The 26,060-nt window shown below is 34.0% G+C and overlaps 1 protein-coding gene across 3 annotated transcripts in view; it reads left to right on the plus strand.

Moving 5' to 3' along the window:
• Col11a1 (collagen type XI alpha 1 chain) overlaps nucleotides 1-26,060 on the plus strand; it is a 189,588-nt gene that overhangs the window by 158,994 nt on the left and 4,534 nt on the right. For all 3 annotated transcript variants that reach the window (XM_021195733.1, XM_021195732.2, XM_021195734.2), the window contains 11 exons: nucleotides 4,182-4,235; nucleotides 4,358-4,465; nucleotides 5,011-5,064; nucleotides 13,931-13,984; nucleotides 14,857-14,964; nucleotides 15,433-15,486; nucleotides 15,586-15,621; nucleotides 15,715-15,768; nucleotides 17,211-17,460; nucleotides 21,614-21,726; nucleotides 22,755-22,823. In XM_021195733.1, coding sequence (XP_021051392.1) covers nucleotides 4,182-4,235; nucleotides 4,358-4,465; nucleotides 5,011-5,064; nucleotides 13,931-13,984; nucleotides 14,857-14,964; nucleotides 15,433-15,486; nucleotides 15,586-15,621; nucleotides 15,715-15,768; nucleotides 17,211-17,460; nucleotides 21,614-21,726; nucleotides 22,755-22,823 — 954 coding nt within the window. The remainder of the gene's footprint in view (nucleotides 1-4,181; nucleotides 4,236-4,357; nucleotides 4,466-5,010; nucleotides 5,065-13,930; nucleotides 13,985-14,856; nucleotides 14,965-15,432; nucleotides 15,487-15,585; nucleotides 15,622-15,714; nucleotides 15,769-17,210; nucleotides 17,461-21,613; nucleotides 21,727-22,754; nucleotides 22,824-26,060) is intronic.

Genomic DNA, 26,060 nt, shown 5'->3' on the forward strand with positions numbered 1-26,060 from the left:
TCTGTAATTGGACCAGAGATAATTTTTATAAAGAACGATATTTAAGGATCAGTACTCAATATCCTTTTTAGTATTGTTTGAGAGAGGCTATTCTTTCTAAAATGCCTGATTTCTTACGCCTTGTCTAACATTGGTTATCTATAGATGTGTGGTTTCTTTCTGAAATCTCCAATTTTTCTGCTAGTCTGTCTGTTTTCAAGTTTTTGTTGTTGCTGTTGTTGTTTGTATTCCCCATGGTATTTTTTTTTTCTTTTACTGTGACTCTGTGTTTCAACTTGAAACTAGGCTTGTTCTTTATGGTCAATACTGTGTTGACTCCTGGGAGTTCTTTGGTGCTTTTACATGAATTTTAGGAGTAAATGTAGTTATATGAAGTTCATTATTGATATCTTGGTAGGTATCCTTCAATGTATATTTTCACTTTAGATTTTTACTTCTTCGATAATTTTCTTTGTTGCAGTTGTTATCCTTTTTTCTATCAAGTTTATTACCTTCACTTCTGTCAAGATTAATAGTTTTGATTTTTGATTCTTTCATTTGTTGAATGTATATGTTCAATAGCCATTCTGCCCTAGAATTTAATTTAATTTAATTTAATTTAATTTAATTCTGCTCTGTAGTTTAATCTACCACAAAAAGATGTGAATCTTTTCTTACTATATATTCAAGAACTTTTTATTATTACTGATGCTGTAGTAAAATTAGAGCAGAATAGGTTACAAATGGTTTTGATCAGCTAGATCAGATCAGGATCAAATAATCTTCCTTGTCAACAGTCAAAGGTCTCAATACCATTACATATATGGGTTGATGAATTGGGAATATATACTAATAATTCAAATTTAAGGTAAAGACATTTGCTTTTAGAAACACTCTTAAGAATTCCTATATATGTAAGTAGATAATTTATGACAATGTTAAAGTAAGGTATACATCCAATTAACATTACATTCTGTGTCCAAAGTCCCAGTTTAAATTGGCACTACTAAAGATCATTCATGTTCTCAGAAATACAAAGCTCAAAAATAATATTACAGTGGCTAGGGAAATAGCCCAATAGTTAAAAGGACTACTGATTTTCTAAAGACCTAAAGGCCTGAGTCCTATGCATGCATATTCTTCAACTGTGAAGTGACAGTAACTCCAGTCTTCGGAGATCTTCTGGCTTTGATTGGGTACCTGCACATACATATCATGGACACATGCAGATATACACACAAACATGTAAAATACATAAATTTAAAGATAACTTCAGAAATAAAGTCAGGCATGGTGGTGCACGCCTTTAATCCTAGCACTCGGGAGGCAGAAGCAGGCAGATTTCTGAGTTTGAGGCCAGCCTGGTCTACAAAGTGATTTCCGGGACAGACAGGGCTATACAGAGAAACCCTGTCTCGAAAAATCAAAAAAAAAAAAAAAAATCAGAAATAATACTAAATGTTCTAAAAAAAAAAAAACAAAATTAGTTATGTTTTACTTTTAACTTTAGATACTCTAAATTATAGTATTTAGTTTATAGACAACTTTCAATTTTTAATGTAAAACTAAGACATTTCACTTACTTAATATTTGTATAAATATTTACAGAGATAGCTAATTTCACATTAAATTCAGTATAGTTAATTTTAATACTATTTAGTCAATACCCCTCTCAGGCTATGATTTTGTTCCTTATTACTTAATTTTCAAGATTCACGGTATATAATACATACCCAAGTATAACCACTTTGTACATGAAAATGACCTACTTCTGAGCCACTGAAGAATCTCATGCCTCTCCATCCTGTCTATGGATTTTTTTGCTTCTACAAGAATGATCAGGGAGTAAAGTGCTTATCATATAAAATCTCTCATCTACCTACACTGTAGGAATCAGATCTGACATTAAATCCTCTGAAAGTCTTTCTTTCGCCTAAAATAGATCAAATATATACTATATATTTGCCCTCATTTTCATACTTTTTACATGTACTGTTTTTAATAAGCCTATATGTCTGTCTTTGTATTACATTTCTATACACTCCTCATGGTTTTCATGTTCTTTTGTACTTATATTTATCATGCACAATATATTTTGGATCACAAGATATATTTATGTATGTTGATATATGAGTTACAGAATGAACAAGTTGCAAGATCATATCATAAACAGTAGTGGGAAGGAAATTATATGGTGCCTATTTCTTATGATTTGGAAAATGTAGTAATAGTGACTTTTAGTGATACACTTAACAACTTTCTTTTGTGTAAACATATGAAAAACAATTAAAACTGAATTCTCAATCTGTTTGTGCTACCATTTCAGAATATAAAGACTGGGTGACTTATAAGAAAAATATGCATTTAGTTCATAGTTGTACAGGTTGAGTCATTCGACATAAACAGTCTATACTAAATAAAGAACTTATCACATTACTTATGCACCATAAGCACAAACCATAATATAATGATCATGAGGAAGTATGGTGAAGGGGAGAGTCTTGGAAGAAGGGAAAGAGAAAAAGAAAAATCAAGACAAAGAGAGAGGGCACTATTATTCCAGTAAATTTTACTATTGCTACTTTCAAAATAATAGTCATTCAGATATCTTAAAACATACATTCCATTGACTAGTGCAACAAGACAAATTTTTATTTAATGTGGTAACAGTAAGAAAAGTTAAGCATGAGCTGAATACAGATACTGCTGACTAAACAGTTGTACTGCTACCTGTTCTTCAGGATCAGCTTCTCCCTCTTAAAAAATAAATCCTGTGAGTGCTTCAAAGACATGCATTTGAATTATCTATTGTGATTCAGCACATTGCTCTCGTATGGAGCAGTGCATAGACTGTATACTCATCTTTTGATTTGAGGCACCTTGAATGTCCACTGTTACTGCATGATTATATGTGTAATGAGTGAGCTTACACTAGTTATACTGAAAAATAAATGGCCAAAGATGGCTTCAATGACTCTTAAATGTAAAATGAGTTCCCAGAACATGAGTTTGATGAAGCAATTGCTATTTACTTCGTTTGATAATTATGGTATGGAAAGATAACATGGAAAATGAGCCTTTAATCAAAGTAGAATACTGAAACATCTGAAACAAATGTTATCTCACATCTCACTAAATATTACCAATGCACCTGCTCTGTTTCACCTCAATATCTAATCTCAGTCAATAATTTTTAAGAATTATTTATTTATTTTATGTATATGAGTACATGGTAGCTGTCTTCAGATACACCAGAAGAGAGCATGGGATCCCATTACAGATAGTTGGGACCCAGTATGTGGCTGCTGAGAATTGAACTCAGGACCTCAGGGAGAGAGCACTCAGTGCTTATAACCATTAAGCCATCTCTCCAGTCACCTCAGTTGGTAATTTTAAGTGTGAACATTGAGAAAGTTGAACTGATGTAGAGCAAGAGGAACTGGGGGAAAATAAATTACTTAGAGATCATTATTCAGTGTTTCTTTACATACACTTTGCTGTGACATTTTGAGCATAATCTTTTTGCCTCTAATCCTACCGTTTTAAAAGTGACATTATTTTAATCTTACGTGTTTATGAATTAAATCTTTCCATAAAAATGAAATTCCTCTGTTAACCTTTATGATTGTGGTGTTTTTTCCAGCTGCTGCACAATCCTAGATTGCATGAGTATTTTGCTGTACATATAATGAGCCACTTCTGAAGCATTTCTAAAGATAAAGCTGCAAATATTGTTTGAGATTTTCCAGGAGTTCCAAGTAATTTTAAACAACAAATAACCTTTAGCATTTACACTCATACTACGTATTTTATTCATCATCATTTTGAGACTTGATTTCACTTTGTAGCTGTGTGTGTAGATGGAACTGGCCTTAAACTCACATGATCCACCTGCTGCTGCTTCCTGTGTGGTAACTTCAAAATCATTCAGCACTACGCCCAACTATTCAGCAGCACTTCTTAGAGAGCTGTCTTTTTACTGTCTACATTGATGTTATGTAGCTTACTTAGTTGGTGATTTATCTTAAATTATCTAAACGGGAGTTTTTACATGAAATTAATGTTCAACTTCAGCAATGTTTTAAACAGAAAGATAATATGAAAACTTAGTGGTCTATCAACAGTTCCCAAGTTTCAATAGTGCTCCTCAACAGTGTTGCTTTTAAAGTGGTGCATATTTAAACACAATTTTATATTTACAGGGTCCGCCTGGAGCTTCAGGTTCAGAAGGAAGGCAAGGAGAAAAAGGTGCTAAGGTAAAACATGTGAAGATGTGCTAGGCAGTTTATGCATGCATTAAAGGCATGTGTTTCAACACATTAAGTGATGTTATGAGCTTTATTCTTAATAATGTGCCCACATGTTTCTTTTAAAACAGGGAGAAGCTGGTGCTGAAGGACCTCCTGGGAAAACTGGCCCTGTCGGACCACAGGGTCCTTCTGGAAAGCCTGGCCCAGAAGGTCTTCGAGGCATCCCTGGTCCTGTGGTGAGCATGTCTGCTAAAAGGGACTCCTATGAAAATAACCATAAGTTTTAAAACCTATGAGTTAAAATGCCTATAATGTTGTTGCTTCATAGCCTATAATATGCTCTATGGACATCAATTATTTCTATTAAACTTATTAAGTAACTTAGTTTAAATAACTTAATAATGTATTTAAAATAGTTCATTTATTTTATTTACAAAATTTTATACATTTTAAAATTTATAATTTATTGTATAATTTTGTGGGAAAGTTCTCATTTATTAATACAGAAGAGAAAACTAAGTCCTAATATGACAGCAATGAAAGTTTTCAGTCATATCTCAGAATACGTCTATAGATGTACATATGCTTATATAAATATGTGCATGGACACATAACCGTATATGCATACACAGGTTCAAAGAATAAAAATTTTAAAACACTTACATTTGCATGTTTTAAGGTAGTAAAATTTACAAATGCTATTTTTTTCTAAATGTCAAACATTTAAAAGTAAGAGTTATTGTTTTGTTTAGCAAACAAAGTTTCATTTTCTTTTGTGTAGGGAGAACAAGGTCTCCCAGGTGCTGCTGGCCAAGATGGACCCCCTGGTCCTCTGGTGAGTAACATATTTTTCATTGTTTATAAAGAACCATCAAAATAAACTTTTGTAAGCTAGAATTTGTGAGTGTTTATCTTATAAAGGGGTTTGTTCTTTTCAGAAAGACTGTTAGACATTTAAGGAGAAAAGTAGTTCTGATAATAACATGACAAGATTGCCAGTTGGCCCAGAGAATATTTCTTTTTCATACACTTTAGATGAAAAATATCTTTTCCACTCAGAATAAAGTGCTACTAATGATACAGCTCGTCATTTTCTCGGTGCAGACAGTTCTACAAAATTCATGTAATTAAATTTTGGTTCCTGGACATGTTGGCACATGAATTTGGCAGCTGCCCAAGTAGATGGTTTCTCTTTGTAAAATAAATAGGACACATTATATTATGCTCTATAAAAGCATGTTGTTGTTTTTCTGTTGACCTCCGCATTCAAACAGCATGCTTGATAAATGCAATAAAGCACTGGCTAGCCAATATCTTAGGATCCAAAGTCTCTCTTGGTATTAATGGGCATGAAGTGAGAATGCAAACACATCCTTTAAAATCATTGTTTACCAGGTAACTTTGCTTTACAAATTGATTCAATGTGATAAATTGATTTTATATAACTATGTCTAAGGGATTAATCCAAAAAATAAAGAATGCTCATAGCAATGAGGGAGTACAGTGCAATTTACTTTAAATAACCACATCCTTTCTTGAAATAATCTGAACTTTCTTTACATTTCTCTTATACAAAATATAGACAGACCAGGACACATCAAGACCAAGTTCCCATCATAGAGGTGATTTTTTAGTCTCAGAACAACAGGGCAGGGCATAAGAGACAAAGACAGGAGACAAGGGACAAGGAAGAAGAGAAAAGGGGCAAAGCAGAGGGGCAAGAGGTACTTGCCCTAGAGAAACAAAGGCTGCCTCTGGATAGAGAGGAGACAAATTGGTTCTTAGGCAAATGACAGGAACATGCATAGGAAAAGAAGCATTCCTGTATTAGGATGAGGCATTTAATCTTGATTGGGCATGTTAATTAAGATAGATACAAGGGGCTTTTGATGCTGAACTTTAATAGTTTGATAGCTGAATCTTGGTAGTTAGCCTCAGGAGAAAGTGGCCAATAAGAAAATAGACCTTGGTGGCTAGTTTTAGGAATATGATGTAACTGTTTAGCAACTTAGAAGGAATAGGGAGAAGGGTAAAAAGACAAAACCTGCTGGCTGCATGGGTTAGTAACTGGATAAATGGTGCCAGATCTTTAATTGACCTGAAGCAGGAGATTACTATTTATCTACTCTCATTATCAGAAAAAATGAGCCCTGGGTGAATCTGAGTCAGTTCCAGGTCTGCACCAGTATTTAGAAACTATTTCCCTTTGATGTAGTGAACTCCTAACTAAAGATTCGGACTCTGGTAGCAAAATGTTTTCCTTAAGTATCTCCCTAAAATTTATCAGGGTTATTGTTTTTTCTTTTTATGTTAGATTTTTCCAATAAGTATTCTGACCTTTCCACAGATGAAATAGAAGACTGTTATTAGAGATTTCCTTTAGCTAATGTTAAAAATAAAACCATCAGACACACCAGCTGATTAAAGTCTGCAAAATTTGTATTTCTAATGCTTAAGCAAATTTAGAGTATAAGAAGGCTGAACAACTCAAATTCTATTTAGAAAATTGCAGTTGTAAGCATAAAGAAGGACCAACATGGGTCTAAACATTTCATAGCTGCTAAGTTCACTGAAGAATAATACTATGTGAATAATAGTATTATTTGTATAACAAATACACACACACACACACACACACACACACACACACACACATATATTTCAATGATTCTAGTACCTGGAAAGTGTTTCTTAGTCCTCGTGGGATGAATGGAGGTAGGGAAGGCATATAGTGAGCATTTTTACTTAGCTGAGAATGATGTATTTTAGAAGTAACATGTTTTAAATGGAGTTAGAGATATCTTATTGGTACAGGTTAAATTCACCCACTATCAAGGTAAACACACTGTTTAAAGGAATTAGCTACTCCCTGGGCTTGAAGGATGACATTAGAAACCTTACTCCAGCTCTATATTCTTAAAGAGAGAATAGTGAGGGATCTGACCCAGTACTATAAAGGGGTATTAATTTTAATTAAAAATAATTGAGACATATTCCTGATGCATTCTTGTATGTATTAAATGGCTTCTTTTAAAGCACTCCCACACATAGTGGACAGTGGAGCTACTGAATAAGTAAATGTCAAACACAAGATGGAATTACATTTCTAAGTAGTCACTTTTGTATCGTTGGTGAATGTAACTAAATGCTACCTAAATTCATACATGTATATAGCCAATACTCGGGATTAGAAGTCATTGCAAGGCAAGCAGGTTTATATTCAGAGCAGCTAAAACATAATTCGGTGACTCCTGTTCAATGTCGAGCAGAGACTCTCCTTCCCAGGTCACCTGTGTGTTTCCTTTCCTGATTTAGAAGTATGATTCAGTTACAAAGGAAGGAAAGAGGCTTAAGTGAGGATAAATGTGGGAGGTGATGCCAAAATATGTGAAAGTTCAGACAAGTTTGCGCTGGAGTTAAAAATTAATCCACTTGAAATTTATATGAATAATTTCTTATTCATAGTATGCTTTGCTCATATTTACACATACGTTCACACTCACATCCAAGACTGTTCAGATGGATGTCTGCAAGTACTCCTTGCAGTAAGGTATTTGTACTTATTCTTGAAGTTGTCAATAGTTCCCTACACAGAAATATTCAACTACATCAACCACGGTACTTAACAAAGCCTTCTCATTTTGTTTTCTTAAAATGTTTGTGCTTTAAGCTTATTTTGAAATGTGTAATCTCTTTATAAAATCCAGATTGGCCTTGATTTCATTATTCGAGATCTTGTCTCAGACTACAAGTATTGGATTTCAGAAGTGACCCCTCAGTGCACAGTTATAAAAGCATATCTTTGCAATTCTATGTAACTTAAACGTCTGTATATACCCCCCTCTTTCTCCATATCTATATCTATCTATATTTATATCAATATATCTATATTTATATCTATACATACACACACATATATATATGTATACATAAGCATATATATATATACATATATATATATATATATATATATATATATATATATATATAAACATGTCACACAGAGAGAGACACACACATACACATGTACATCCACACACATACATACCCACATACATACACACACAAACACACAATTGCTTCACAGAACTAAGGACACATGTGAAGCACATATGTATCAATCGGAAAGCTGAAAAGACAACCTTAACAGTGTTGTTTTGTGCGTAGAATGACTCACTTCTTGAATAATCAACATTTTAATGGGTGTGTCTCAAAAGATAAAGTTAAATAAATTCAGTTATTCACTATAAGGTCACAGTTAATATTACTGAATAATTTTAAAAGCTTGTATTTGATATTTGTAAGAATAATTAATACTGTAATAGTTTTAACCTTTTTTCTTTCATATTTTTGTTTATTAAACATCTAATCATTTCAACAATGCTGGAAAACAACTTGGAATTTTGTCAATTTTAATATCATAAATACTTTCTTTTCAGGGAATAAAAAATATTTGACAGCATCAATTTTACATACAACTGTAATTAATAGAAGAGATGGGTTACTGAATTACAGTTTGAATATTTTTGTTTAATGTTACACATAAAGTCTGTAACAGAATTATAATATATGATATTCTTCAGTGATTAAATGGGTTTAATTGTTAAAGTATCTGCTCTTTCAAATTTTCTGAGTCAAGTTTAGGGTGTATAGTTTTTCTTAAAACTCAGTGCTATATAGTTTTGAGTTACAGATCAAAGCAGATACTGCACAAGGTAATACGGTACAGGGAAGAGTGTTTGCATCTGTATTTTGAGCACTTATAAATGCCTGGTTCCTGTTTTCCTTTTCTTGTTATTACTTATGAATTATGTATTTCCCTAAGGATTTTCCATTTTACAATATCCTGAAGAGCAAATACCAAACATGAACCCCTGGAATCATATTTTTATATGCAGACCCAAGGTTTTTAATATCTTCCATACAAAATCAGGGAGATTATAACTGTCTTCCCTGTCATGAAATTACTAATTTCTGTTTCAGATAAAAGCAAAACAAAACAAAACACATAATACTGATTTGGATTAACAGCATCATTCCTTTTCCTTCATGAATAGTATTTGTAGAGAAATATTTCAAAAATAGATTTGACACTAAAATAATGTCTAATATATAATTTCTTAATCCTGAGCAATTAGGATTGCTTGTATTTCTTTGTCATTTTATCTTGTACAGTTAGGATAGAGTTTAAAAAAGCTGGTATGTACCCATTTGTCAGGAACATATCTAGAAGTACTGTTAACATTTGCACTGTAATTTGACATTTATTTGGACAGATTTTAAGCTAGATTCCCTTTTTAATATGTTAACATTAGCATAATGTTATTGTTAAATACTGGGGATAGACTCAGGGGTGGAAAGTGTTTGGGGTGAACATTTGTAACTCTAATGATGATTGAGATGTGGATGCCTGGAGAGTGTTATGTGCCAGTTCTTCCTCTGATAGAAGAATTTCTATAAACTGTCTCCTGTACCTAATAGACTAACTATAAAAAGAAAACAGAAGAAATATGGCCCTTTTTCATATTTTCAATATATAGAGAATATAGTGTTATTTGATTGGAATATATCAGATTCAACCAGGATTCTTTTATATTTTAACTTATTCACTTTACATTCCACACATAGACCCATTCCCAGTCACCCCCTCCCTAAAGCTTCCCCTGTACTCCACACCCCTTCTCTTCTGAGTGGGTGGGGCCTCCTGGGTATTCTACCCTTCAACTAGGATTGATAATGGTCTTTGCTTCTTGTACAAGTCAAAGGCTCTTTATTATATTCATGTATATATGCTTGCATACATGTATGTATTCTTCTCTCATATAATACATTCCAACAACAGGCTGCCCTTCCTCACTCCTCTCAATTATATGCCCGCAACTCCCCTTTCCTCTAGATCTACTTCGTAATTTCCCTTCAGGAAAGAGTAAGCCTCCTAGGGCTATCAACCAAGCGTGATATAACAATAGCATTAGGTACAACTATCCTATCAAGAATGGATGACACAACCCAAGGAGTAAAGGGGTCCCAAGTGCAGATCAAAGGGAACAGTTATGTTTTATTAGAACTATTTCCTCATGCTTTCATACATCTTAGTTCATGCATCTTACAATGTAGATTATGTCTCCTATGTGATGGTGCTATAAGGTCAATACATTATTATTTGATTGTTTCTCTTACCCATTTATATTATATCCTTTAACATATACTACTGGAGGTTCATCTAAAGCCATTTTAAAAGTGTGTTACTAGGAAAAAATATTTTTCTTTTTGGTGGGGTTGGGGATAAAACTGTGGCCTTTAATGCATACAAAGGTGCATGCTGGGCAAATTCTGCAGCAAAACTACACTTCTAGTAACATTTCTTTTAGTACTCTTATTTTTTCATATTGCTTTGGTTGTTTTGTGACAAAGACTCATGCACAAATAATGACCTTGAACTTGGTGCTTTACTGAAGATGAGCATGAACTTCTGATGCGCATGACTCAATTGCCCTAAGGCATTGATAAGGCATTTCTGAGTAAAGCAGAAGAACGCCTATGCCACCATCGTTCATTTAGTTGTTAGTGTTAAATTGTTAAATTAAATATATCTTGTTTAGGTTTAATGTGCATCACCTTCTTTATCCTCCCCTGGACTACATCACGTGACCAAATTTGAGACCTGCTAGCACACAGAGGCTTTTCTCTTGTTTGTTTGTTGTTGCTGCTGTTGTTCCTGCTGCTATTGCTGCTGGATTTTCTAGCGATTCCCCATCTTTCCCACCACACCACTGCTGCATATTTCTATTCATTCTTCTGGCCCTCTGGGCTTTTCTCCTTATGATGTTAATTTTTAATATCTGAGTAATGCTTAATATAAAGAGAGGTGCCTAGTCTTATTGAAACTTGATATGCCTTGTTTAGTATTGATTCCTAAGAGGCATGTTTTTCTGAAGGGAAACAGAGGAGGAGTGGATCTGAGGGAGAGGGACTGACAAGAGTGGAGGGGAGGGAGGGAAAATGTAGTTCAGATACAATAAAAGAATAAAGAAACAGAAGGGAAGAAAAGAAAACAAAAGAAATGTAGGAAGTAGACAAAAGAAAAGGTCTCATTGTAAACTGGTTTCAACAGTTGAAGAATTTTTGTGCAAGTCTCCAAAAAACAGCTAGGAATGAACTCCAATTACTTAACTGGGAAAGAAAACCATACAATTTATGTTGGTTCTTTGTTATGTAATTAAAGAAGAAAATAATGTTCAATCTATTCTAAAGACTTTAGTTCAAGTCCTTGGGTTTTCCAAACAGGTTTGTAAGCTCGTGTCTACTTTTTTGCTATGAAATATAAATTATATTAAATTGATCTTTGCCAAAACTGTGGTAGTACCTATGGCTTAGAAAAATGTATAGCTAAACTGAAGCATGATAATCTTCTAGACTTTGCCATCCAGAAACCTAATTGATACATTGGACCTGTGATCTTCCAGCCAAATGCATCCAATTGATCTTCCCAGAGTCCTCAGTTTGCAAGCAGTTAAATCACAATCAACTTTTAAGGCAAAGAAAAATAGTCAAGTATCATATATTCGAAAATAGAGCTGGAGACAAAATCCTGTATTATAATTTTCTAAAACCATTTCTGTCTCACAAGAAGGAGTTCAAACATTTCTTTTTATTCCTTAATTCTGTCCAGCCAATTGTTATAATGAATGTGTTTTCATTCATTTTCCTTTCTGCTATGCAAGAACTTTTTCTATCTTTAAAATTTTGGAATCTAGTTCAGTGCACTTCCTTTGAAACTCACCTTCAATGGGTTGTCAAATTGGCTTACCGTTCTTTAACACAAATTGCATTGCCTTTGGCTGTTGTCATCACTCTGAGAAGCTCAGCGTGATATTCTAAAGTAATGTTGGGCTATCAATACAATTCCTGGATTTGAATTCCAGATCAGTTCTTATAAGTCAAATGAATGCTTTAAGAAGTTAACTGGACACAAAAGCTTCATCGTCAGTCTTTCTGTGAATATAGAAAATATAGCATTACACCATAGAGTATCACTGTGGATTTCAATATATCTTTCTCTCCAGAAATCATAGTGAAATATGTTTATATTCAAGAGAATATAAGTAAAATTGAGGTCAAAATTCAGAGTGTTAGACATTGCCTCTTGTGGCTTCAAGTTTGTATCACAGACTCATTTCTTGATTCTCTACAGAATTAGATACCATTCCAATCTATACCAATATGATTTTATGTGTTAAACACAATACCACATTTATATGACTTCTCTGAGGTTTTCAAATATCATTTGATTATTACAGTCTTTTGGTTTTTTTAAATGTTGCTGAAAATATTGTAACCTTTGAAATTAGAGCTTATCATTTAAGCACTTATGGATTGAATGTATAAGTTACGAATCTATTCTACTTTAATTATTATAATTAAGTGTTTGTGCTTTCCTCTCAAATGTGAATCCATATATCATCTAACTTATTTCAGGTTTCACACACAGTTATTTAATTAAAATTATCAATATTGTGATTCCTCATCAACTTTTTAAGACCATGAATTTTAAGACCATGAATTTCTCTATGATCCCAGCAAATGTAATAACACTCCTCATCGTTAACCTTGACTGAGCTTCAAAAAACAAACTGCCTTTGTAACACAAATGTGATTTTTTGGATACTTTTGTTTAATAAAACCTATCACATATATCCATAAAATATATTCATAAGGATATCCACATAGAAAAATACATGTAGATATAAACACATAGTGGTATGTACACAGACAAATAGGAATATACACATAGGACTATGCACATGGGGTATACATATAGAGATATATACATTGGGGATATACAATCTTTATTGGGAAAGTATCCATTTAGCTCATCACTATATCTTCAAAGAAGATAATTGTCCCCATAAATACTGATCAATAATTTTTAACCATTAGAACTTCTGAGTTAAAAGAAAACTTTGTTTTCTAGTGAGTGATAGCTGCTTTCCGGTTTTTTTTTTTCCAGTAAGATTAGTGTATATGAGGAAGAAGACTTTATAGGTCACTGCTGTTCATTCATTTCTATATAAACCAACATTAAAGGCAGTTATAAAAATGCAAAAATCAAAAATAAAAATCTACTCTATGACATTGAAGAGAAGAAAATGGATCTCTCTTCAACTATTAATCAGATTTTACTGTCTAGAGACTCTCTAAGTGAAGCCTGATTGGATCCCTCCTTGTCCTTAGCTGCTGAAGTTAACGTCACATTAACCTGTGCTGAAAACAGGAACCTTATTATGGAAACTAGCAACTGAACATACATTCAAAGGTGAATTTTTTGTCCAGAGCCATTTTTTTTTTTAGTAACTTCTCTCAATATTAGGACAATATAATTACCAGAAGCAACTAAGAGAGAGAAGGATTTATTTGGGCTCTAAGGTGGATGACCAAGAAGACACAGTGACTGGGACCAGCTTCTGTCCCTGGTGGAAGAACTTGAGACTGTGTGCTCATATGAAGAAGGCAGGAAGCAAACAGCAAGTCCTACCTCTGTAGTGCCCAGCCATCCTGCTCTCCCATAACATTCTGTTTGGCCACTAGGTCTAGAGCCCATAGTTCTACAGCTTTCTAGAAGATCACTACCAAATGGGACATTACACATTCAAACCATAACACTTTTTCTCAATATCTTTATTTCCTTTATTTTTGTTCAGGGACCTCCTGGTTTACCTGGTCTCAAAGGTGACCCTGGCTCCAAGGGTGAAAAGGTAAGTGTAAAAGAATGTTTTATTAGGATTTTATAGCACAAACAGCAAATCTGTTAACTTTCTCAAGGCCACTTAAAAGGCAATTTCAAACTCTACTACTGTCTTTCTGATTATAGGAAAGATAACAATTTTCAGATTCTTAAATGTATTTAGAGAAGAAAAAGTATGCAGATAGTAGTAAAAACTGTTTCAGCAGGAGAGCTATTTCTTAATGATCCCTTTTAGGCACCTTATGGAGAAAGCATATGGTTATGCTAAATAACTCTCCCCAAAAATAGACTGAATAGCAAAAATGACTTTTTTTCTGTTTTAAACATGAAAGCAAAACTTTTAAATCAGAAATGGTTTTTGAAATAATAATACGTTCTCCCAGAATTTATATTGTGTTTTACCACATAAAGAAAATGAGCCATTTGTATAATGGAATTAGAATGGTTTGAAAGGCTTTTCCATCTCCAGAACTCTGTTAAAAACTAAGCAGTCCCTACAGAATGTGAAAGATTTCATATTAAACGAGATGCTTACTGAAGTAATGAGCTCTCTGGTTTTTATGTTACCAATACACCATTTGGACATTATTGGTTTTTTTTTAAGTTTATTGCAGATGAAGCACTAATGATTTTTTTTTTGGTAGAAAGTTCTTTTATTTGTAATACTCCATCCTTAATAAAGGCAGGTCTTCCTGAAAGCAATAATGATCCACTTAATTATATGGAGGTTCCAAACTCTACATTTTATGCAGAAGGCTTATCAAAAAACCTCTCAATTTCTTTCATGTTATGTTTCATGAATTCCACATTCAAGTATTTTCTGACTAGAGTTTCATCATGGTTATAACATATTACTGCTTTTTTTTTCTTTCATTTTTATAGGGACATCCTGGTTTAATTGGATTGATTGGCCCTCCAGGAGAACAAGGGGAAAAAGGTGACAGAGGACTTCCTGGGACTCAAGGTTCTCCAGGAGCCAAAGGCGATGGGGTGAGCATAGTCAGATGGCTTGACCATATCATCACGTCAGGGCAATATGGTTGCACACTCGAATGGTTTTTCATGTTGATCACCGGAGGGCTTTAGGGCACCATATTCTTACCTACTTTAATTCATGCTCTTTAGAAACATTTTAATGAATTAATGTAAAATAGTGAAAAACACAATGACATAGATGTTTGTACAAGTTATTCTTGATTCCACACTACAATCAGATCTTGTTTTGAGAGATTTAGAGATGCTATAATGAGTGTCTGTATAGTCCTCATGGTAGTGACATCATACAAAAATTATGTATTGCAATGAACAGTAAAAGTCTTGGATTACCAAACAAAAAGTAATTCATAACAAAAAATCTTTGATGCCCATAAATTATCAGATTTTTGCAATATATGTAGCAAAACATGAAAAGGAAGTGATCCAAGACTCTTATTAATCGGATGCTGTTTTTCCCGCTAGGGCATTCCAGGTCCTGCTGGTCCCATAGGCCCTCCTGGTCCTCCAGGATTACCAGTAAGTACAAGACAAGAGAAATATGAAGTAAGTGGCAAGGATGCCGGTGCAACCTATTGTCCATGTGTTTACCTGTGTGTGTTTCCTTGTGTTTTCCAGGGTCCAGCTGGCCCGAAGGGTAACAAAGGATCATCTGTAAGTGCTTTTCTCATTTGAATAGTGCTGCTTCAATAGAGCCTGTTGCATTTCTCTTTCACTTAATGGCTTGTACTGTTTTCTTTCTGACAGGGACCTACTGGCCAGAAGGGTGACAGTGGCATGCCAGGGCCTCCCGGGCCTCCAGTAAGTGTATATTAGCGAGAATGATGGTCTCTTCACAGGCATGTGCATGCAGGAAATAGTTTCTCTTGACTTATAGAAAAAGGGGAAGGATTATTCTGTCCAAAGTACTGATGTAGGAAAATCCAACATGGTCCCTCAGGTTATCACCCTACATGTCAAGATTTGGTTTTTAACTGATATCATTTCTTTCATGTAAATATTTCTTAATTGTATTTTATAATAAACTTATTAAGTTTTCAAGGTAATTATGTATACTTTCATCACATTTAGTGAAACTAATAGAATATATGCTCCACAAAATGAACACACACACACACACAAACACACACACACATATACACACACACACACACACACTCTTCAGGATTAAAAATGAAAGCTCAGATCCCATAGCTAAATAAGTGTCATTTATTAGCAATGATATTTTTCTGAAGTGTTTGTATTAAAATGTAGACCTATATATAAGAAACTGTATTCTGTTTTATCTAGGATATTGTTTGTTTTTTTCTAGTTAAAGTGTCTCCAACTGTATGTGTGTTCGTCTAGTCCAGCCACAAGGCAAAATATAAGCAGAATGCCCTGTGGAAGCTGGACATCCTAGAACAAAGTGTCACAGGGTTGGTTTCTTCTGAAAGACATGGGAGGAGAAACTATTTTATACTCTCCGCTTAGATATAACATCCTTTTCTTAGATTGCCAACCTTGCCTAGATCTGTGTTCATGTGATCATGTTTTTCTTTTTCTTTTCATAAGAATATTGGTGATACTTCACTAGGCCTACCCCAGTGACTTCAGCTTACCAAGTCATATATTCCCTCATCCCAATTATAAGAAAGGTCGAAATCTTAGTTATTGTGCTGAGGGTCAGAAATAGTAAGTGCACATAAAGGTAGAACATGATTTGACCAGAGAGGTTATGGATTAACTGTTTAATGTGGTTCTATGCTCATAAATCAGTAAATTCAACTAATGGCATTTACTTTCAGATTAATATAGAATAATGTAAGTTATGCATGTTTTAACATGATAACAGGGCAGATATTTTTTTTTACTACTTCAGAAAGTAAGCTATTATTGAATAAATAAAACTTGGATAACCTAAGAGCTTTGTATTCCAGTCCCCAGAGACTCTCATATCTAGTCATGGATAAAGCTATACAAATCAAGATTAGTGAATAAATAACAGAGTAACCTATGCAGTATGTCACCAAAAATTCGTACTATGTTAATTTATAGATAATGTACCAGTAATTATCTGCTTTGTAAACCTACCTCAATATCTCTACCATACTCTTTTAAAAATGTCTTTTTGTCTATTACATATCATTAATTTAACAACTGATAGATAAGCAAGTTAATTTCTGAAAATAATGTAAATAGTAAATAAACTCACAGACTGTCTTATTCTCTAAAATAATGACACTCACTCAATTTGCTTGCAGGGTCCTCCTGGAGAAGTTATACAGCCATTACCTATTTTGTCACCGAAAAAGACCAGAAGACACACTGAAAGCATCCAGGCTGATGCAGGAGATAATATTCTTGACTACTCAGATGGCATGGAGGAAATATTTGGTTCCCTCAATTCTCTGAAACAAGACATTGAGCACATGAAGTTTCCCATGGGTACACAGACCAACCCAGCACGAACATGCAAAGACCTACAACTCAGCCATCCTGACTTCCCAGATGGTATGTCAATAATGACTAAGCGAAGGCTGTGAGCTGTTCGGCTACTGAAGTGCCTTGTCAGTTCACTCATTTTTGTTAATATAGTTACTATAGTCTCTAAATAAAACTAACGCAAATTACTATTACTGTTAGCCTTGTAGATAGGGAAAACCAAGTTATTTACAGCAGGTATTCTAAGAAATGCTTTCTAAAGTTCTCTACAAAAATCATGTTTTATTAAATTTTGACAGGATTAATTTTGGATACTTATTATTAGTACAATTATGTTTGTCTATGTAAATGGCTCACAGTACAGTATTATATGTGCATAAACATACATACACTACATTTATAACTTACTGACTTAGTGTTAATGACTAATCTTATTTTAAAATGATTATGTTAATATTAACTAATATGAATATGTTAATATGGCTTAGTACATTAAATCTGAATAATATGTATAAGAGTAAGTAGTTTAACAGCTGAATATTTGATCCATGGGTTTGGTGAATACAATATTCAAAAATAATGATGCCTTGTGTGGAAAATTTAGTTTTCAGGGCTGGCAGGCGGTAAGAACACTGAATGCCCTTACAGAGGATCTAGGCTCAGCTCCAGTACTCACCTGATAGCTTATACTGTCAGTAACTCCAGTTTCAAGGGACTTTTGGAACTTCTGGCCTCCATAGGCACCAGCATACACACATTACAATTACACACAGTCAGACAAAACAATTGGAATCATAAAATAAGACTAAAACTTTTTTTTAAAATAATTTTCCTTTGATGCACACATAGCCAGAAAAAAATTAGAACCAGCTCACTTAATAGTAATCATAATTTCCTGTGCCTGAAGCCGAAAAATGCCTTGTATCTTTGCTTTCTGATGAATTAAATAGTTTCATGTGTGTTAAATAGGTGGTAACCTCATCTAGTTAGTTATTTAATGAGGAGTAAGTACTTACCCAAGTCTCAGTTTTCCACTTTATCCTCTAGTATGTCTGTCACTCCTTTTCTCCCAGGGAATTATTGTTTTGTATGATTGACTTTAAATTACTATTATGATTCATTTATATATAACTTAGTACTTCTAGACAAGTTAAACATAATTCACAAGTAGCACCACAAAATATAAACACCACAAAAAATGTTATTATCTTAAACGTAGTCTATTAACACTAACAAACAGTAATTAGATCCTATATAAATGTTGTTGTTATGGTTGTAAAATCAATATATATGCAAAAAGATACGTTTAGTTCAGTGACTTATAAAGAGAGTCTTATTTTTAACTGGCATCATATAAGCAATGAGATGGTGTTGTTTAGTTTAACATATGCTAGAAAATTACTCTTCCTACTCCAAAGTTTAAAATCATTGCCAATCAATAGATTCCTGTTGGGTTCATATGACACTTAGATATATATAAATGAATATGACTATGTCATGTGACTTATATACTTCAGAATTCTATAAATGATTTAATCAGGCAAAACTGATCACCAGGTGTAAAAGATAAGAACGTGTATTGAATTACAAACCACATGTGTTGCAGAAGAAGAGCTGAAATGAAAAATGCTCTTTAGAAAGGAAGAACTCCCTGTGGGCTGTACTTTCCAATAACATAGTAACCCAGTTTGTTAATTCTTTACATTACTAATTAAAGAGATTATCTCTATTTGTTATACATTTATGAGCAGTGATTCTACATACAATTCCTCATGGTTTAATAGAAAAATAACAGCCCAGAGATCATCCTCTAACTGCATAAATAGGAAAACCCAAGATATCATATTGTATGTGCTAAGAAAATAATATGAATTCATACAATAAGGGAATGGGTCCATTCAGATCAAAATAATGTTAACTTTGATAGTTATATTTCTTCTGAAATTATAAAGAGACCATCAGCCATGATCATAATCAAAAGATTATTCCAGGAAAAGTGTGGGGAACATTTGCAAAATTATGATGAAGCAAGACCCTAATGTTTGTGTATAACCAAAAAAGAGCTGACTTAGAGTAAGCAGTCATGAACAGCCTGCAGAGTAATGTGTAGTAAATTAATGGAACATAAAACCTTGTCAATGTATCTGGGTAAGGAGCTGATTGACTAGTCTACAGAAGAAATTATGATGCCAAGTTAAAGTACTCTTAGCTTAGTGCTGAATAAATTAGAGACAATTTGAACATGGGATTTATGGTATATGGAACCTCTTTAACTTTCTAATGTTTTTAGTGTTTTTATGACCTTGGGTACTTCACCCTCCCAATCTGTGTGTGCATGTGTGTTTGTATATGTGTGTGTGCGTATAATGTGCATACGTGATTCCACAGAGGTGAAAAAAAAGTAAAGAAAAGAAAAGGAAAGAAAGAGCACACAGTTACAGTTGTACAGTTGTGTGCCTCCAGATGGGATCTGGGAATGAAACCCAGATAACCTAAAAGAGCATCTACAAGAGAAGCGTTGATAAGTCCTAAGCCACCTCTCCATTCCTGATGCTGTGTTCCTTCACTGAACAAATTTATATTAAGAATATATCTTTAGTATTTAATTCTTTTTTTGTTTTTATTTTTGTTTTTCGAGACAGGGTTTCTCTGTATAGCCCTGGCTGTCCTGGAACTCACTTTGTAGACCAGGCTGGCCTCAAACTCAGAAATCTGCCTGCCTCTGCCTCCCAAGTTTAAAGACATGCACCACCATGCCCGGCTAGTATTTAATTCTTAAGGATATTTTAGAGCACTGTTAATTGAAATAATTGATACAAATTGATTTTCTATAGTACTCAAAACTATATATTCGTAGAACATTCAAAATAATAAAGATGGTGTGAGTGCTAAAATTGTGGATTATTTTTATTTAGTTATATGCTTTTCCTAAGAAGCTCATTTCATATGTGAAGGAATTGATGAAAAATGAGAATATTTTTGTTACATAATGTTTTCAAATTACATGAAAAAATATAGAAGCCATTGAAATGTAAAGAATTTCTCCGGATTATATGCAGTATTCAATGTTAAAGAGATCAATGATACTGTGCTTTTAAATTTTCTAGTACTAAATCAATTTGAGCTTTTTAAGTTTTAAGTGGGACTGGAGTGAAGGTGACCAAGTCTGTTGCATAAGCATAAAGGCACGAGTTTTGATCCCCAGCTCTCCCACAAAAGCTGGTTATGGATGTACATGTCTAAAATCCTAACTTTGCCAGAGAGGAGTCAAAGGATCCCAAGAGCTCACCAGCCAGCTAGTCTGTCTGAATGGATGAGTTCCAGGTACACTGAGAGACCCTGTCTCAGAACAAAAGGTGGAGAGATAGAAAAAAACATCAAGCATTGACCATGGCCTTCTATGCAATTACATATACTTGTGCAGATGAAATTCACATATATTGCAAGCAATTGTAACACCTCAGACACAACATTTAAGCTCATAATCAGTGTATTGCTGTAATTCAAATCATTACTTGAAGTAGAAATATAAGTATGGCAGGGAAAGATCAAAAGAATTGTCACATATGTTATTTATCTTCTAATAAACCTGAGTAAAAATGCATTGCTATTTAAATAATAACTTTATGTTATCCTCATTATTTAGCATCTGCACTCACAAAACATCAAATATTGGTCATTAACATAACCAAGTTTGCTCTACAGCATTTCAGTAATGGCTTTAACAGCAGAAAGCAGTCCATCTTATGGTACCATTCAAAAAGGAATTTATTATAAGAAGTTTTTCTATTAAATGATATAGCCACTGAGGTAACATATCAAACACCTTGCTTTGTTACACATGGAAACATGTTGGTTATACTTAGATTACTAAAATGTGATGACACATGTGGGATTTGGGCTCAAGCCCTTCCAATCCTAATTTGGATGGAGCTTTAGTCTACATGGATAAACAAAATGCTCATAGATGAAAGGGTTACAGTTAAGCGGCAACCAAAGTATAACAGGAATTCTAAGAACTAAAGAGATGACTCCAGGGTGATTATTTAAGCTATTTACACAGGTTTGAAACAAAAGAAACATAAAGTAACTGCATTCAGAGATACACTGATATAGGGCAAAAACAACACATAAAATTTAATACCTGATGCATTTTATTTTGATACCATCGGCTTCATATATGAGGTTTTTCTGTTTTGTTTTGTTTTTTCTTAACTTCTAGGTGAATATTGGATTGATCCTAACCAAGGTTGTTCAGGTGATTCCTTCAAAGTTTACTGTAATTTCACAGCTGGTGGTGAGACGTGCATCTATCCAGATAAAAAATCTGAGGGAGTAAGTATCAATCTATTTGGCAGTGGATGTTGACAGTTCCTGCCATGTTTTTGCAATATTGAACTAAACAGGAAAATTATACTGTCGTATTTTCATTTATCTGCTTTTCTTACAGGGTAATTAGAACACTTCATTTGCATAAACATGAATAAGTCACCAAACTGAAGCTCGTGGTTTACACATACTTCTTTTCTTTATTTGTTACCCAGATGTATTCTTTAGGCACCTGCTTGCTCTCATAAATTCTATGGCTTTCCATGACGCAGCACAGCTGAATCTCGGATCTTAGACAGTGTATGGTATTCTCTGCCCATTATCACATGATAGAACTCGCAGCTGCATATTATGTTGAGAGTGGAACATTTTATAAAGTATTAATCTCTTTTTTAAATGGACATATGCCAACTTTACATATACTTTGAATATTTAGTCTCACCAAACAAATTTCCTGATTCTTACCTCACAGTATTTGGGTACTTAAGTTTTATCTCTAGAGACACGGATTTTCTGTATGAAGAAGCATATTCAACTGACATAATGATATTTTCTGATATTATATAAGTAGCACAAACAATATTTATTTATTCTATTCAGTTAATAAACCTCACATTTCTTATCAAGTAGTGTGGCAGGCAGAGGGATGTAAACTACTTCAAATAAGTCATCTAACTATGTGTGGAAAGTCTTGAGAAGAAAAGTTGTCTATTATTTGAATGGAAAAAGTCATTTCCATAAGCATCCTATTTCTGCTCCCTGATAGCCTGTGATGTGCTTTTTAAGTTAGTCTCTCTCTTTTCTTTATTTTTAGCCAAAAAGTCTATCAGGAAGGAAATAATTCAGTCTTCATTGCATGACATTCACAGCATCTAGCTCGAAGTTTGGTCATAACTCATTTCATAATATAGGAGTCATACATTTCAGAACATGTTTTGGTCTCCTATTTATACCAATTTTTTCTGATATGCATGCAAATAATAATACTCATAACTTTTATCCATTTTTTTAAATTTCCCATTCTTTTCCAACAGGTAAGAATTTCATCATGGCCGAAGGAGAAACCAGGAAGTTGGTACAGTGAATTTAAGAGAGGAAAACTGGTATGTTGCTGCCTCTACCTACAACAAAATCTCTTAAACTCCTTAGATGTAGCTCCACTTAAGTGTCCTCAGAAGCCCAGTCAAATGCATAAGTAATTGTCTTAATCAGGGTTTCTATTCCTTTACAAACATCATGACCAAGAAGCAAGTGGGGGAGAAAGGGTTTATTCGGCTTTCCATACTGCTGTTGATTACCAAAGGATACAGGACTGGAACTCAAGCAGGTCAGAAAGCAGGAGCTGATGCAGAAGCCATTGGAGGGATGTTCTTTACTGGCTTGCTTCCCCTGGCTTACTCAGCCTGCTCTCATAGAACCAAGACTACCAGACCAGAGATGGCACCACCCACAAGGGACCTCCCCCCTTGATAACTAATTGAGAAAATGCCTTACAGCTGAATCTCATGGAGGCATTTCCCCAACTGAAGCTCCTTTCTCTGTGGTAACTCCAGCTGTGTCAAGTTGACACAAAACTAACCAGTATAGTAATGCTACGCAGTGTTCATAAGATTTCACAGTTCCCAGCCCTTTAAGTCTTAAATATAAGTAACACCTTAAAGCTTTGAATTAAAAAAATAACTAATAACTGAAAGGATTTCTTAAAAAAGAAAGTATAATCAAATGAAAGTTTCAGTTTAGCATCATAAAATAGTATTTTTTAATAAAAGTAACAAGAATCAAAACCCAACACCTATTTAATATTTCTAACTCCATCTATTTTAATTTCTGTCTCCTTGAAACCCAATTATTCATTTTTCCTAATTTCAATAAGAACTTGTAGAATGTTTAATTTCTCTCCTTGTTAGTTTTATGAATATCATAAACAATTGAGAGTTAACTTTTTGGATGAAGCCCATGTTTCCTTAAATATTTCATTACAGTTACCAATTCCATGTAATAGTTTGCTAAAGATATGGTAAGATTAAAGTCCTAATTAAATCATATTAAAAGCTGTTAAACTTTACTTAATTAGGAATTTCTCACAATTTCCAAATAATCTGGGTAATTAATTAATTAATTAATTTTTGTGATTTTTTTATTAGATATTTTCTTTACTTACATTTCAAATGTTATCCCCTTTCCTGGTTATCCCTTTGAAAACCCCCTATCCCAGCCCTTCTCAACCTGCTCACCAATGCACCTACTCCAGCTTCCTGGTTCTGGCATTTCCCTACACTGGGGCATTGAGCCTTCTCAGGACAAGGGCCTCTCCTCCCGTTAATGTCCAACAGAGCCATCCTCTGCTACATATGCAGCTGGAGCTATGGGTCCCTCTATGTGTACCCTTTGGTTGGTGGTTTAATCCCTGGGAGCTCTGGGTGAACTGGTTGGTTCGTATTGTTCCTCCTATAGGGCTACAAACCCCTTCAGCTCCTTCGGTCTTTTCTGTAGCTTCTCCAGTAGGGATCTTGTGTTCATTCCAATGATTGGCTTAGAGCATCCACCTTTGTAGTTGTCAGGCACTGGCAGAGCCTCTCAGGAGACAGCTATATCAGGCTCCTGTCAACAATTACTTGTTGGCACCCACAATAGTGTCTGGGTTCGGTAACTATATATGGAAAGGATCCCCAGGTGGGGCAGTCTCTAGGTAGTCTTTCCTTCAGTCTCTGCTCCACATTTTGCCTCTGTATCTACTCCCATGGGTATTTTGTTCCCCCTTCTAAGAAGAACCAAAGTATCCACACTTTGCTCTTCCTTCTTCTTGTTCTTCACTTGGTCTGTGAATTGTATCTGGTATTCCGAGCTTATGGCTAATATTCATTTATCAGTGAGTTTATACCATGTGAGTTCTTTTGTGATTGGGTTACCTCACTCAGGATGATATCGTCTAGTTTCATTCATTTGCCTAAGAATTTCATGAACTCATTGTTTTTAATAGCTGAGTGGTATTCCATTGTGTAAATGTACCACATTTTCTGTATCCATTCCTTTGTTGAGAGACATCTGGTTTCTTTCAATCTTCTGGCTATTATAAATAATGCTGCTATGAAGATAGTGGAACATGTGTCCTTATTACATATTAGAGCATCTTCAGGATATATGTCCAGGAGTGGTATTGTTGGTCATCAGGTTCTAAGGAACTGCCAAGCTGATTTCTAGAGTGTTTGTACCAACTTGCAATCCCACCAGCAATGGAGGAGTGTTCCTCTTTCTCCACATCTTTGGCAGCATCTATTGTCACCTGAGATTTTGATCTTATCCATGCTGACTGGTGTGAGGTGGAATCTCAGGGTTGTTTTGATTTGCATGTCCCCAATGACTAAGGATGTTGAACATTTCTTTAGGTGCTTCTCAGCCATTCAGTATTCCTCAGTTGAGAATTCTTTGTTTAGCTCTGTACTCCATTTTTAATAGGTTTATTTGGTTCTCTGGAGTCTAACATCTTGAGTTCTTTGTGTTTATTGGATATTAACCCTCTGTAGAATGTAGGGTTTGTAAAGATCTTTTCCCAATTGGTTGGTTGCCATTTTGTCCTATTGACAGAGTCCTTTGTTTTACAGAAGCTTTGTAATTTTATGAGGTCCTATTTGTCAATTCTTGATCTTAAAGCATAAGCTATTAGTGTTCTGTTAAGAAAAATTTCCCCTGTGCCCATGTGCTAGAGGCTCCTTCAAAACCATCCAGTGGACAAAAGACAGCATTTTCAACAAATGGTTCTGGTCCAGTTATTCAATATTTTAAGTGGTATTACTTTTCACAGGTATTAAGTTATAAATTTAATCTCCTTACTTATACACATACATCCATATTAAGCAGTGACTTCTAATGAAATTTTTTACCTGATTTAAAATTTTCTAGTTATATGCTGAATATACATGGTGTATTACCATCTGTTTGAGTTACAATTACCATTATTGAGAAGTATGTATTAATTTTATTTTAATTTATTTTTTGTAAAGCACATCTAAAATACACTTTCAATTCACAAGAATCATCATTGTAATTTGTTAATTAGTAAGGTTAAGTAAACACCATTATAAAGAGGGAGATTTCAGATTTGCATGAAGTCAATCTGAATACTTTATTTAAATTTTGTTCTTTTCTGAAACACAGATATTTAATTCATGCTAAACAAAATAGTTGGTGAAGATGTTATACCTTAAAATTTACACTAAATTCTTACTCTGTAAAACAACATTGTGATTGATAAAGATACTGACTAATATTCCTCTGAGGCACAATGCTTGATGATGTGGATAAAAAAAAAAAAAAAAAAAAAAAAAAAAAAAAAAAAAAAA

The sequence above is a fragment of the Mus pahari genome, chromosome 4, assembly GCF_900095145.1.
Source record: "Mus pahari chromosome 4, PAHARI_EIJ_v1.1, whole genome shotgun sequence".
Lineage (NCBI taxonomy): Eukaryota > Metazoa > Chordata > Mammalia > Rodentia > Muridae > Mus > Mus pahari.